This window comes from Oncorhynchus gorbuscha, linkage group LG21 (genome assembly GCF_021184085.1).
Source record: "Oncorhynchus gorbuscha isolate QuinsamMale2020 ecotype Even-year linkage group LG21, OgorEven_v1.0, whole genome shotgun sequence".
NCBI lineage: Eukaryota > Metazoa > Chordata > Actinopteri > Salmoniformes > Salmonidae > Oncorhynchus > Oncorhynchus gorbuscha.
In genome coordinates this window covers 24,157,537-24,173,241 of record NC_060193.1, presented here as the reverse complement: position 1 = coordinate 24,173,241, position 15,705 = coordinate 24,157,537, and the positions used below count along the sequence as shown (strand labels likewise).

The window sequence follows — 15,705 nt, the reverse complement described above, 5'->3', positions numbered from 1 at the left end:
TGAGGCTAAACAGTATTTGGTTACATTTAAAATGTCTACAAACATTAGAGTAAAACAAGCTTATATTTTAGGTTCTAAGCTCAGAAGGCATATTTTTTTTATCATAGCGTACTGGTAGTCCCATAGTCATTGATGCATTTGGTGCACCGGAAATATAAAACTCCTCGCAATGACCTCTCCTGCCACCTAGGGCCCAATACCAAAACAGCTCCAATCAGCGGCTTAGGTAGAGTTCATACATATCCAATCGTTTCAGCCCCCTGGGCAGACCATTGAGATCTACACTATAAATACATATGAGAAGGATCAGTAATATAAGGGTTTGGAAACTTGGTTCAGCTGGGGGGAGGGAGATTTACAACATTCCCACAGGTCCTTGCTTGTCAAACGGGGAGGGGGAGATGGTATGGAATCAAAAAGGGGTAGGGGGAAGTAGTAGCTAAGACTGAGCTAGTCTGGTAGTGACCTCCATCTAAGCTACTGTACAGACACCGGTCCACGAGAGAGCGGGAAGTGAAGTGGTAGCCAAGGCCTGCTATATTTAGCCACCTCCCACGCTGGCCAAACCACATACCAATGACAACAGACACTGACACCCACCCAGTCACTCACCCATCCCAGCCAGCCACCGATCCCCACCCCCTCCCCCTCTTTCCCACCCACACCCGCAACATCTTCAGAGCTGGGGAGCGCAAGGACCCGTCTAGGCCGCACTACCAAGTCTGACCTCCTCGCCCCACGCCTTCCTAGCTTCCGTAAGGATATAGACATATCTTGAGATCCCCCTAAAGGGACCTACACACAGGTAAGGTGTCATAACCATAGGGCCACTTCTTAGGTGTTGTGCCTATATGTTTTGCTGTGTGATTGTACAGGGTGACATTGATGTTTCAAGTCAAGCTTGTTGGGGACACTCAATAGACCGTTGGGACAGAGCTGCCCTCCGCACTATTGTCAATTTAACAAGTTCTTTGCATCCCAATGTCTTGCTAATATGTAAGGTCCATCTGAACCCCCTAAGATTTAATAGAACCTGGCATTATGTCAATGACCAACCTGGACTCAGGGGTAGACGTAACATAGTAAATGTAAATCTGTCTCCCACCATTTAGTATATGTTACATATGTATTAATTTGTGGATGGCCATCATCTATTTCATATGATATGATATGTTACGAATTACAATTCGTATGATATGTTCCCAATTGCAATTTGTACAATATGTTGCTAACTTGCAATGCGTATGCTATGTTTCGAATTAGTTAACATTAGTTAGGTGGTCAACTCTAACATTAGCTAGTTGGCTAATTTAGGGTTAAAGTTAGGAGTTAGGTTAAAGGGTTAGGGTTAGCTAACCTGCTAAGTACTGTAGTTGCAAAGTAGCTAAAAAGTAGTATGTAGTTGTAAAGTTGCTAATTAAATTTGTCCATGATGAGATTCGAACACTCAACCTTTGGGTTGCTAGACATTGAGTCTATGAGACCAGGCTGGAATGACTTACTCTATGTTGATTAATTTAATTATGTATGACAATGTGCAGCAATTTCACATTATTTCTTAGTTCTCCATACATCTTTTGTTGGTGCTATTCCCTTAACATTTTTACATTTACAACAGAGTATGAACGAACATTGAGAATTCTTTGGAAGTGGATTTACTTCTTGGAGCTGACACTAAAGCTATGAATGAACATGTGAGCATGCTTTAATCGACTGGTCAGATAGCTATGAATGGCTCTAAGGCCAAATTAGTGGACAAGATCAGTTTTGAGTTGTTTTACTTTACTTATGAGTACCTATTCATAAAATATATATATATATATATATATATATATATTAATTCAGATTTGAATAAAAACAAGATGGTGCATACAGTGTTTCCCAACTCTGGTCCTCGAGTACCCCCAACAGCAGACATTTCTGTTGTAGCCCCGGACATAAAATGACTGATTAGCTGACAAGTAGAATCAGGTTTGCTTGTCTGGGGCCACAACAAAAATATGTACTGTTTGGGGTACTCAAGGACCAGAATTGGGAAATTGCAGTAGGCTATAGCTTGACTTGGGCAAAATGTGTATTTTGCTGTGGACTGTTGCTCGCCCCATCTTCTCAACTGTCACATCTGTTTGTTGTGTCCTGTCCTGTACCCCTGTCCATTTTCGACCAACATGGGTAATTCCAAGCATATCGATCCTTGTTCTACCGTGGTTCGCTCCTGCCATGTCTGATGAGTATGTGCTCAGCTTTTAACGGCCCAAGGTTATTTAAAGGGATGCCAAGGTTATTTAAAGTGATGCCAAGGTTATTTAAAGGGATGTGCTAACTTTGCCCTTTTAGCGCCTCCAATAAATGCAACCGGCCCCGGCGCGTGTTTGTGCGTGGCAGGGGGAGTGTAATGTTAGCAGATCAATAGCATGCTGCACAGTGTTGCCTCCTTTGGGGTGATGTTAAGCTAGCTGTCATTGAACGAGGTGTGCCGTAACATGCTGTCCCTTGTGATATTGTGTTTCCCCAGCGGCAGCAATGTCACAGTTCTCTACCATGACAACCAATGAGAGGAAGCTACAAGCAGCAGCCATCTGTAGGGAGATACAGGGTCCTGAAGGTACCCCTCTCATTCTCTGAATAAATGTAACTGCAGTCATAGTGTACATACTGCACAGACATAAATACACGTGAGTGCCTGTGAACAAACACAAACGCGTGCGTACACACACACACACACACACACACACACACACACACACACACACACACACACACACACACACACACACACACACACACACACACACACACACACACACACACACACACACACACACACACACACACACACACACACACACACACACACACACACACCAACGGAGGCTGCTGGGAGGAGCTATAGGAGGACAGGCTAATTGTAATGGCTGGAATAGAATGAATAGAACGGTATCAAACATATGGAAACCACATATGCCATTCCATTAATTCCAGAGCTCCCACCACCAGCCTCCTCTGACACACACACTTAACACTCTCACTTTGTAGCAGTGTATCATCTAGTTCGCCACCATCTAAGGCCCTGTATATAAATAAGAATTTTATTTGCTCAAAGTAACTAATCTCTTTGTCGTTGTCCTTTGAACAAGCTATTTCTGGGCGTGGACAACTGCATGGCTTGTCGCGGTAGGGAGGGAGGGATGGGGGGGGCTGAGGGTCACTGACAGCTGAAGCATATTCTGGCAGGCTAGATTGCTTTTGGCTGATTTGATAGGCCTATGACACCTCCATGATCAGCATGCATTAGGTATTACTCGCAAACAAGGGGGTCAACATGAGAGGCTGGCTGACACGAGAAAATGATTCATCATTACTCATATTGACAGTATACACTATATCAAAGTATATCAAACATTAGGAACACCTCAATTTGTCAGGTTATAGACTCTATAAGGTGTTTGAAAGTCTTCCACTGGGATGCTGGCCCATGTTGACTCCAATACTTCCCACAGTTGTGTCATGTTGGCTGGATGTCTTTTGGGTGGTGGACCATAGTTGATACACACAGGACACTGTTGAGTGTGAAAAACCCAGCAGCGTTGCAGTTCTTGACACAAACCGGTGTGCCTGCTACCTACTGTACTACCATATCCCGTTCAAAAGCACTTCAATCTTTTGTCTTGCCCATTCACCGTCTGAATGGCACACATACACAGTCCATGTCTCAATTGTCTCAATACTTAAACATCCTTCTTTAACCTGTCTCCTCCCCTTCATCTACACTGATAGAAGTGGATTTAACAAGGGTCATCAATAAGGGATCATAGCTTGCTCAATGTAATATTTTGTATACTCAGTGTATACTAAGTCAGTGAGGTGGGTATTGGGAATGTGTAAAATGTGTTTTACATTGAAAGGTAATCAGTAGAATGTAATTAGCAAAATGTGCATATTGTCAGTATAATGAGAAACTGCTTTGACAGAATATGCATAATAGGGTCATTTAAAAGTAATGGCGTATGGGACACTAGCTCAGTCAAACGCAGATAAACTGACAACTACACATAATAAGTGCATATACATGTGGAGGTACAGTATGACACAATACACACACACACCAGAACCCCTCCCCCCACACACACACATTCACACTTTCTCAGAGCTGTTGTGTCTCTTCCAGATGCAGAGATGGACCTGGGGAAGAAGATGAGTGTCCCTAAGGATGTGATGCTGGAGGAGCTGTCTCTGGCCTCCAACAGGGGCTCCCTCCTCTTTGAAAAGCGCAAGAGGCGCTCCGAGAAATACACCTTCGAGAACATCCAGAATGTAACCAACACACAGATCAATGTAAGCAACACAAACCACTTGCATGTGCACCCTTGAATGTGAACACTAACTACAGTAGTGTACTACAAGGGCAATCAAAACACTGGAACAAAGTTGCTGTTTCAACAAGAACATTTAAGGGAACCTGAGCGATGAGGGTGATGACAGTTACCATTTGCTTTGGTACTTTGTGTGATTGTGATGAGAGACGCAAATAAGGCTCATCAAAGTTTCCATTATCAATAAGCATTTTCTACATTATCAGTAACTTATCAGCTGTTGAACTGTAGGAGACTGTTCTGCACGGCTAGTACATCTAGTGATTTATTCTCCCCAATCCTGAAGCAGCCTATGGTCCTAAAGAAAGGAAATTGAGGAACACGATACCTAATTTCCTAATAAAATGCACAGGCACTTGAAATGCATTGCAGACTGCAGCCCTACTGCTGCTCAAGACTTGAATCCGTTCCAGAAACAACCCCTTGACCCTACCTCCTTGGCACTTGTATAGAGTACAGTAGATCTATAGTAGCTCTGCCCTTTGATAGTCTAGGTGGATTTGCTATCGTATATTGCTACATGAAGGTTTATAATGAGGTCATCGAGGACAGGGGGCAGGACATAGGGGTTGTTTCTGGACAAGGCCTTGGACTTTGTTACTTTGCATTTAGTAATTGTTGTATCTAGCTCAGCTGGAGAAGAACGCACATCTGCACGGTTTCACATTGTACATCACTCTGATGTTTTATAACATGTGCCACTCATTCTGATAACCCATTCATACGCAAAGCAGCACACTGTTGTAAACCATAACGTACAGTACGACGTACCATACACAACAGTCATGTCATGCAGTACACTTCCTCTGGTAGTTGCTTGAGCCTTTGGAATGTACACACACAGTCATACCTGTTAAACTCTGAGTGTTGTTTTGGGCCCGGTACCGGGCCTCCGGAGCTTAAGAAAGTGACATATCATTTGAAAGCTAAAGCACTTGTCTTTTTGAAAATTGAGCTCAAATCTTACTGCTGGTGATGTCATAAGAATGCCCCCCATGAACTGTGGTCATATTCATAGAGTATGCAATTTAGGTCAAGTCACCAAAAGTGCAAAAATGTTGTATGTGTGGAAAGGGTACACCCTGGTAGTCATCGTAATGCAATGCATTTCTTTTTTGATCCACATTTAATATGACGTTACCTCAAATGCATCCGTTGATCCATCGTTTCCTATGACAAAAATGACTGGGAAAATAAGTTTGAGGGTTTCCTCAACTGTCTGTTATTTACAACAACAAAAAAGAATAACTGAAAAGTCCCGATTACCCGATGTCAGGCTTGAGGTGAGGTATTACCCAAACCAGATCAAACCAGATGCATCTGGTTTCAACTGTTTAAAAAAAAATGGCTGTGTTCCTATGGGAATTTGCCACCATCAGGTAAAAGATATGACAATGTTTTTCTGAACGGTAATTGGTGACATATTTTACTTAAAATCTAGACTTTAAATTCTCTTATTCCCCAACATGGGGACAATTTGGAACCAAACCCCCCCCCCCAAATTTTTTTATTTTATTTTATTTTATTTAGCTTTTCTTTGCCTGCTGTTTCTCTGGCTCTGTAATAGTCACATTGTTACTGTACACCTGTAATAGAATGCCACGGTTATTACGTTTCTATCAGTACTAAGAATGTGTTCGTAGGACATTTAGATTTTTGTAAATGTATCTACTGAAGTCGCTTAGAAAATGCCACCAGAGGGCGTCATAGTTTGACAGGTTATTTGGAATATATTTACAATATATTTGTATATGATGAAATTCTTTAAAAAATCATATCTCCCCCCAGTTTGTTTACCTTTGGGGGCAAAGGGGAACTGCTATTTCAAGTGTCGACATTCCCTAAGGAAGTCCTGGCATAAATCATTCCAAATATCACTGGGAAGATGAAAGTTACACACTGTGGACCACAAGCACAGGATATTCAAGCATGAGAAAACAATGCTCTTTATATTACTGGCTCTGCATAAAACACTCACTGACCTTTCAATTCCCCCCCACCCTCTCCTCTTTCTGTCCCTCTCGCTCTCCCTCACTCTTTCTCTCCATCTCTTTGACCCCTGCTCTAAACTGTATTTCTCCTTCCCTTCCTCTCCCCTTAGAATCGTGTAACTCTCCAAACAGAGAGTCAAGAAACCAAAGAAAACAGCTTAAGAGTGGAGCAGTTGTCTAAAACGCCCCAGAACATGCCTGACCTGAGCACAGCCCCTAACCCAGACAACATCGCACCAGGTTGGTGCTGCAACTGTGAAATAACCTCTGCTCTAAACTCATGACCCCATGACCCTTATGACTCAGTAGCCTGGAGGTCAGTGGAATCATTAGCATGATATATAAGCGTGAGCTATCTCCGGGTGAGCCAGTGACATTGGAGTCAGCCTTGATCATGTGAAAATGTATGTTGTATCACCTGAATCGCACACAGAATAAAAAGCCTTGGTCCAAATTAAAAGTAGCGCAGCCTGGCCTGGCCTGATAGGAAGCCTAATTTAGAATGAGACTTATATCCAGTCAAGAAACTAACCCTAGCCCCTTACTGCCTAGACAGGATTTTACTTGTATTAAGTTATATAGTCATAGCTCAACCTTGCCCTCTGATAGGCTCGGTAGGACTTTGTTTACTAGGAGCGCTTTCTCCATTATTCACACATGGTGCTGTATATGTATGGTCCAGCTGGATATAACAAACAATGTAATGCTTTGCTAAGGCTTCATAGGGGAAAGCATTTTATCCTTGTATGTAATCTTCTGGCTCAAGGGCATGAGCCATCTTTCTTCTTCTCCTCCTCCTTGTTCTCCCTCTCCCTCTTATTCTCTTTCAATGGATCCCCCTAAGTTTCTATCCCTCATTCTCCCTCTCTCTTTCCCCCCTTACCCTCCCTCTCTTTTTACTGGCGACCATGGGCATAGTTTGATAACAGTCCAGATTCCCCACAGGAAATGTATAGAGTATTTCCTGTGTCCACTGCTCGCTGTCCCCTGATACCATCAGGAAGAGACTGGCTCTCAGATATTGCTCGCACTCCCGATCCAGCACCGTCAACATAATATGGACACCAGTTTAGCCGATGAGCACATGGAGACAGTACGTGTTGCTATTTCGGGAACGTACGACTACGCCACCACCTTGATAGGGAGTCGGAGGAAAAGTCAGTGGATACAGCATGGAAAATGTTGGTTGGACCTTGTGTGCAATTGAGCAATAATGTAAAAAATCTTAACAGTCACAAAGACGTACCGGACCAAATTTGAACCTATCATAGAGTTTGGATAGCACAGTACAGTGAGTGGAGCTCAATACAGTACTGAACTCTACTATGTTCTGCTGTATTGTACTACACGGTACTTCACTGTGTTTTGCTGTGTTGCGCTGTGATGTCAAAAATGGTGAAACATGAGGAGAATGATATTCATATCCATAATTATGCATTTCTGTGCAGTACAGATCAGGGACCCATGATGTACTTCCATTACTGGGTGCAAATCAACTTAACTGTAGTTCAATAAACAAAATGTAGTTCAAAGTCCAGGTGCCATGTCATAACAGACACCCCAATCTTTTTGTAGATATTTTTTCTATATTCATTCGGATCAGATATTTAAGAGTTTTCTTTTGGTTTGCATCTGTACAGTTCTTCCACTACATTCGTTTTTGTACATTTTTCAGTGGACATTTTTTAAAGTAGTCCTTGTGCATGGAGTTGTATGGTTTGTTAAACTTTTAAATCAATGGTTTCTGTTTGGCATATATGTTAATGTCATTTTTTATTTGTTTTACCTGAGTCAAAGCGTAATTCTGTTACTAACCAAGCTTTGGGGCAACCATGTCACTTATACACAAAGTGCAGCAGTCACAGTATATTTCCCACAACACATTGGAGCAACTAAATGCGCAACCATGCACGTGAGCACTGTATGTGGCCGGTGTAAATCTCTTGTGGTGTGCGATTTGTGAAAAACAGCAGAACTCCCCAGGGGCCAATGTTTGGTCTTTCCCATTTCCTTCTCGAGCAACCATCAATTCAGGAAGAGGGATTGTTCGTTATAAGAGGGTTGGACATGACAGCGCAACACCCCACGTTATGTAACACCTGCTTGCAAGCTGCCCCTGGCGAAGAACACCCGTTTTGAAGGATAGTTCTTTGGATAGGCCTTCCCTGTCACACTTACACCACACAGTAAGAAGTCCTTCATGTTGGTTCACTGTGGAACTTGACCATATTTTCCTCTGGATGCAACACAGGGAGGATCCGTGCAGTGCTTCATGGGGTTTATATTGAGCTTTGTGTTAAGATCAGGTTGGTAGTATAATATATCTGGCCTGATGGATGCCTCAAAGGTCATTGTGAATCATTTCTAATAGTCTATTACATTATTTTGCTGTTAAGCAGTTTCTCACTAATTCTCTCTCTCCGTCATTCTCTCCCTCAACCCCTCTTTTTCACTCACTCTACTTCTTGAACCACAAGCTGTACCAAAGAAAGGTTATGTGGAATCCCGGGGCCCTTTCACCAGATTCTCTCTCCCTCTCTTTCGCCCAGGTTATGGTGGCCCTCTGAAAGAAATGGAACCAGAGAAGTTCAACAGAACATGCCTCCCGAAGTCCTACCACTCCCCCTGGGACCAGGCCATCTACCACCACGACCCCTCCCTGGCCGATAGCCTCGTCACCTGCCTGCAAGAGCCTGAGGCCAAGCCAGAAGGACCAGGGTACAAGAGCTTCAACAGGTATAGCCGATGATGGACGCGGACCACACCTTGGTTGAAATAGTACTTGCGCATCGTGTAACACTCCTGACTTCGGAAAACATATGTCAACATGTGATTTTGTAATGAGCATAACATACTCTATGTCGAAGTGTACTAAAATGTCAACTTGATTTGACCATTTGTAGTAGATGAAGGGAGTCCACTGACATGCTTTCCTTTATCTGGGTCACAACATAGTCAACAGACACACCATGCATTATCATTTCAACAGAACATGTCCTCCAGACAGTGGCTCATACCTTTGATGGGATGAGCCAATCTGTCACTTCCCACTGCATTGTTAGTGGTGCAAGGTTAACATTAACATTGTCAATCCTCTATCTATCTCCAGGGTGGCTACTCCATTCAGAGGCTTCGGAGGCAAGTCCACCAGACCGGCCCCGATGTCCAAGGCCCCTGAGGTGGAACACAACCCCATGCCGGAGCTGTACCCCGAGCTCCAGGCGGAGCCGGCAGTGCAGAGGCCCACATTCAACAGGGTGGCCTGTGGCTGGGCGGGGACCAGCGCCCCACTCATCCTTCCCACAGTGCCGCTGGTTCCCATGCTTATCCCGGAGTCCGATGACCTTTGAAACTCTGGCTGCTGCTGTGTGTCCCGAGACGTTTCCTGGTTTGCTACCCACAAGTCCTTTTTGGTGGGTTAGGGTCAGAGTGAAGGAAGGAGGTCTTTTGGTTTTCCGCTTAGGGCAAGTTAGCAACGTCTTTGTGGCGAAAACACATGTTTCTCTGATTAACTGGTTGGCCCATGCCCAAGGTATTCTGCCCATCTTCAAACTGCACTTAAAATAAGTCAACCACACTTGCCAGAGTTACTAAATACAGTATAAGAGCTGTACATACATTGATGTGTATGAGTGAAATTGTATTTGCCTGATGACATTTGATTATTGGTATTAGTTGTTTTTTGAGGTAAATAAAATTATGTAAAGCATAATGCTGTTATTTCAGTTTTCCTTTAATGATTTTATGCTTGCATTGCTGCTTTTCCTGCTGAATTAGTCCCTTTCCTTGTGATTCAGTGACACAAATTGCTTTAACATATTCACAGAGAAACGCTTCAATAACTGTTCAGCAGTGAGTGTCTGCACTTGATCTACAGTGAAGGATCCATTGCCGCATGACATTGCACCTGTGTTCTCTTCTACGTAGTCTTCCATCACCACTCACATCCTATGTCAGTCTAAGTTACAGTTCTATAACACACCTCAAGTTTACACTGCCCGTGCTGACATATCAAATCTGCTTCCCCGAGGCGAGCGAGATGACGCGCCTCACTTTTTTGCGACAATGCGGCCATTCGCATCATATCAGCCAGTCTCCTACCCACTCCTCTCTGTCGCTACGTCTTTCAGTTATCCCACTCAAAATAATATAGGGTATTCGTGAACAGGATGTGACCATTGTTGGGAGTACTCAGATTACTTCTTTTGTGATAACGAGAAACTTAACGGGTTCGTTTTTTAGTTTAGGTTATCAGTTAATTACTTTTCCAAATAAGCTAGTCGTTATTTTTACCAAATGTATTTCCTTTCTTTTTGTTGGCGCAAATAAAAAGTAAAAGTCCCTCACTGTACGTTCGCCGCAGTTTCTGTTTCTTCCTGTTTCTGCACGAACAAGTATTATTCTATTTACAGTTTTTGACAATTGCTTACACATGATTTCTGAAACTAGGGCTCCTTTTCTCTAGATTCTACACACAAAACCTCAAAACACACACACAACATGCAAAACATCACACATCTCTTGCAAAACCAAACAGTTAATTCCAAACTATTTGAACTATTTTCAAAATGGTGTTTTAGCATCAAAACTCTACACACAAACCATCACATGATTAGCTCTTATACACGTCAACTACACACGGATGTGACAAATGTAAAAGACTACTTACTATCTTGTGTCTTTTGCATGTTCAGTGTGCAGTGCAGTCTACGGCAGTTTGTCATAGCACTCACACGTACATGTGTGTGCACAAATATATACAGTATGTATGCATATTCAATATATATTTACACTATAAACAGAAATGCAAGGGAGTGAAAATAAAATGTATTTCTTTCTCAAAACATTGTATTTTCATCCAGATTTCAGGATGAACAGTTAACAGACAGAACAAATACAGTGGAAAATAAACAAATAAGCTTGTAACTGTAAAGATAAAAAAATTAGGGTGCATCCTGTCTCCTATTTGGGTCTGGCCACAGCACCTCATCAACATCACAAGCGATGTTCTCTTTGGCTCAACAGGGGGGGGGGAGTCTGGAGTGGCGTATCCTGCCCTGGCATACACACTCGTCTATGTCAACACAGGCCTCCTCCATCGCCTGGAGAAGGGGTATGCGTTGGTGGGGTTGGCGATCGTGTACCTTCCAACGCCACGCCGAAAATAACTCTTCTAATTGGGTTTAGAAATGGAGAATATGTTGTCAGGTTGAGCATCAAAACTTGCGTTTGGACTGCTCTGGCCCATTCCGCTGGTCATTGGGAATGAGGATATTATGCAGGGTGTCAAGGAAGGTGATAATGTGGGCAGAATAGTAAGGATGTAGAGTGGCATGATGATCCAAGATGGCGTAGATGGATTAGCAATAAGGCGTCTTTGTCTTAATCTTGTCGTGTCCTGAGTATATATATTTTTACATCTTTTTTCTTCGCATATATTTTTAAAATATTTTTTCTTAACCTCAACTTCAACATACTCTCCTGCAACCCGCTTCACCCAATGTGGTATGGATCTACTATTTTCTTTACTTTAGAACTGGAACCCCCAACAGAGGCTAGCCAGCTAACGAGCTAGTAGTCAGCTAGCCACTGCTAGCGGTCATCAGCTAACCTTTAGCGCGGACAACTCCTGCAAACCTTTTCACCTGGATCATCGCAGTTAGCTAGCTGCTATCTGAGTGGCTACTCCTGACTCTGTCCTGAAGCAAGCACCAATTAGCCTGGAGCAAGCCTATGCTAGCTGAAAAGGTCCATCAGCCACTCCTTGGGCTACCTATTTTGCCAATTGGCCTGGACCCCTTTTACTGCCGATATGGAGCCCCGCCGATACTTCACGACTGGACTACCGACGTAATCTGCTCGAGGCGGTTTATCAACAGGCTCCTCCGTCGCGATGTGCACTGAATGCCCTTCTGCTAGCCGTGGCCCGCTAGCTGTCTAGAGCATATTGGACTGTTAGCTGAAGAGGTCCATCAGCCAATTTCTTTGGCTACTATATCTATTTTGTCAATTGGCCTGGACCCTTTTACTACACTGAGCCCTGCTGAGCCGTCACGACTGATCTGCCGACCTAGCTGCACGATGGGGCTACAACAGACTTCTTCCGTCGCGACGTCCCTCTAAGGCCCTTCTGCTAGCCTGTTGATTTGTGATTATTGTCATATTTCACTGTAGAGCCTCCAGCCCTGCTCAATATGCCTTAGCTAACCCTTTTGTTCCACCCAAGCCTCCCCCATTTCTCCTTCACCCAAATCCAGATAGCTGATGTTCTGAAAGAGCTGCAAAATCTGGAACCCTACAAATCAGCCGGGCTAGACAATCTGGACTCTCTCTTTCTAAAATGATCCGCCGAAATTGTTGCAACCCCTATTACTAGCCTGTTCAACCTCTCTTTCGTATCGTCTGAGATCCCCAAAAATTGGAAAGCTTCCGCGGTCATCCCACTCTTCAAAGGAGGAGACACTCTAGACCACAACTGCTACAGACCTATATCTATCCTACCCTGCCTTTCTAAGGTCTTCGAAAGCCAAGTTAACAAAAAGATCACCGACCATTTCGAATCCCACTGTCGTGACATTGTATTAGTTAATGTGACGACTGTTGCTCATCGAATGATAAAAGGTTTCTAATTGCGTGATTAACTGAATCAAGCAATTATTAACTCATTAACTTGGGGCACCTTGGGAAAATTAGTTTTTTTGAGTTTCTATTTCCCAAATTAAATCAAAGAATATCAGAATATCGATTTTACAACAGCCGCTAATGAATCAGTTACCTCTACAGTCTTGTTCTGAACGTCGCATAATCCGGGAGTCTGCACGGACCCGGGTCTCACCAATGAGTTCGTACCACACCAATCTTAGTTGAGTATTTATTTCCTAGAAATCTAAAATTATGATAAAAGATACACATACACAAAAACACATTCTAGGCTATTGATTAGAACTTAGTATAACGGGGCAACACACTATAGCACGTGTTACCCAAATTGGGGATTTAAAAGAGAGAGAAAAAGCGAATGTCCCTGAGAGAAATATACATTTGGGTGAATTTGGTAGCTATGCTTATTCTAACCCTAGCCTTGCCCCAAACTGCCGCTCTTATGGGTCAGAATATAATGATGTAATTACATGGGGAAGGTCTCTGTGGATTCTCCGCTCAGACCGTTCAGGTTGCTCAATGACGCACTTCTCCGGCGCAACTCTCTGGTTGTTCTCACGATGTCAGTGTCCTTTTTGCTTAGGAGTCTGTTCCCTCGCCCTTGCTCTGGAAGGGCTCTTCTGAGGACAGACAGCTCTGTAGCTCAGAACTCACAGCGTAGGAATGAAACAGTGTAGATACCACGATTTGATGGGGAGTGGAGGCTAGGTGGTTCGACTTGAATTCACCCGCTTAGACACAGCTACTCATCTGTAGCTTGGGTAGAAAAATATTTCTTTGTCTTCAAACTTGTGTTGCGTTTTGGGTTTGTTGACTTTATTAGACCTCGGCTGCAGCTTGGGTCACTTAGTCTGATCCGTTAATTCTTAACTCACAGGTTTTATACCCTGGGTCAGAAGTGGGCGTAACCGCCTTTAGGGCAATTCTCTGGGCGTACCAAGTTAAGGGCAAGGTCTAGATTTTACTCAAATCCAATTTTAGACAACTAACTTCACATTTCATCTTTACCAAAACATTCTCTTTCATTTGGACATTTTCCACACAACGTACAATGTATAAACATCAAACATATACTAGGAAAACTCTTAATTAACGTTACAATGTATTCGTAATAACATCATCTATTAACCTTTAATAACAAAACAAAAATTACATACATTTTCATATTCCATCTATCGGAAACCATTGTTCCAAAGTCCCTTTATTGCATGATTAATGTTCTGAGGGTGGCTCTCCATATTGAGGGGACACAGGAATATTGTGTGGTCTAAGATTTACCAGGGGCGTGAGGGGTCATAAAAACCCCACATCTTCAGACCTCTAGATCTCTCCTCCTCTGTTGGGGTTGGGAGATAATGTGTAGGGTTGTGGTCTCCTGTAACCTGACCCAATCAGGACAGTCATGACACCACCCTACCTTCTCCACAATGCAATCTGGTTTCCGAGCTGGTCATGGGTGCACTTCAGCCACGCTCAAGGACCTAAATTATATCATAACCGCCATCGATAAGAGACAATACTGTGCAGCTGTATTCATCAATCTGGCCAAGGCTTTTGACTCTGTCAATCAACACATTCTAATCGGCAGACTCAACAGCCTTGGTTTCTCAAATGACTGCCTCGCCTGGTTCACCAACTACTTCTCAGACAGAGTTCAGTGTGTCAAATCGGAGGGCCTGTTGTCCGGACCTCTGGTGCAACAGAGTTCAATTCTTGGGCTGACTCTTTTTTTCTGTATATATCAATGATGTCGCTCTTGCTGCTGGCGATTCTCTGATCCACCTCTATGCAGACGACACCATTCTGCATACTTCTGGCCCTTCTTTGGACACTGTGTTAACTAACCTCCAGATGAGCTTCAATGCCATACAACTCTCCTTCCGTGGCCTTCAACTGCTCTTAAATGCAGGTAAAACTAAATGCATGCTATTCAATCGATCGCTGCCCACACCTTCCCGCCCGTCCAGCATCACTACTCTGGACGGTTCTGATTTAGAATATGTGGACAACTACAAATACTTAGGTCTCTGGTTAGACTGTAAACTCTCCTTCCAGACTCACATTAAGCATCTCCAATCCAAAATGAAATCTAGAATCAGCTTCCTATTTCGCAACAAAGCATCCTTCACTCATGCTGCCAAACAAACCTCGTAAACTGACTATCCTGCCGATCCTTGACTTCGGCGATGTCATTTACAAAATAGCCTCCAACACTACTCAGCAAATTGGATGCAGTCTATCACAGTGCCATCTGTTTTGTCTCCAAAACCCCATACACTACCCACCACTGTGACCTGTATGCGCTCGTTGGCTGGCCCTCGCTTCATATTCATCGCCAAACCCACTGGCTTCAGGTCATCTACAAGTCTCTGCTAGGTAAAGCCCTGTCTTATCTCAGCTCACTGGTCACCATAGCAGCAGCCACACATAGCAAGTGCTCCAGGAGGTATATTACACTGGTCATGCCCCAAAGACAATTCCTTCTTTGGCCGCCTTTTCTTCTAGTTCACTGCTGCCAATGACTGGAACAAATTGCAAAAATCACTGAAGCTGGAGACACATATCTCCGTCACTAACTTCAAGCACCAGCTATCAGAGCAGTTCACAGATCACTGCACTGTTTTTGCTCCTTTGCACCCCAGTATCTCTACTTGCACATTCATCTTCTGCACATCTATCAC

At 43.4% G+C, this 15,705-nt stretch overlaps 1 protein-coding gene across 1 annotated transcript; it reads left to right on the top strand.

The window, feature by feature from the left end:
- Positions 1-645: 645 nt before the first annotated feature.
- On the top strand, positions 646-10,715 carry LOC124007681 (myozenin-2-like). Its single transcript, XM_046318368.1, has 6 exons — positions 646-805; positions 2,516-2,605; positions 4,169-4,335; positions 6,475-6,604; positions 8,914-9,100; positions 9,474-10,715. Exons 2-6 carry the CDS (start codon positions 2,524-2,526, stop codon positions 9,712-9,714), a joined length of 807 nt encoding a protein of 268 aa, XP_046174324.1. The 5' UTR covers positions 646-805; positions 2,516-2,523; the 3' UTR covers positions 9,715-10,715.
- The last annotated feature ends 4,990 nt before the right edge of the window (positions 10,716-15,705 follow it).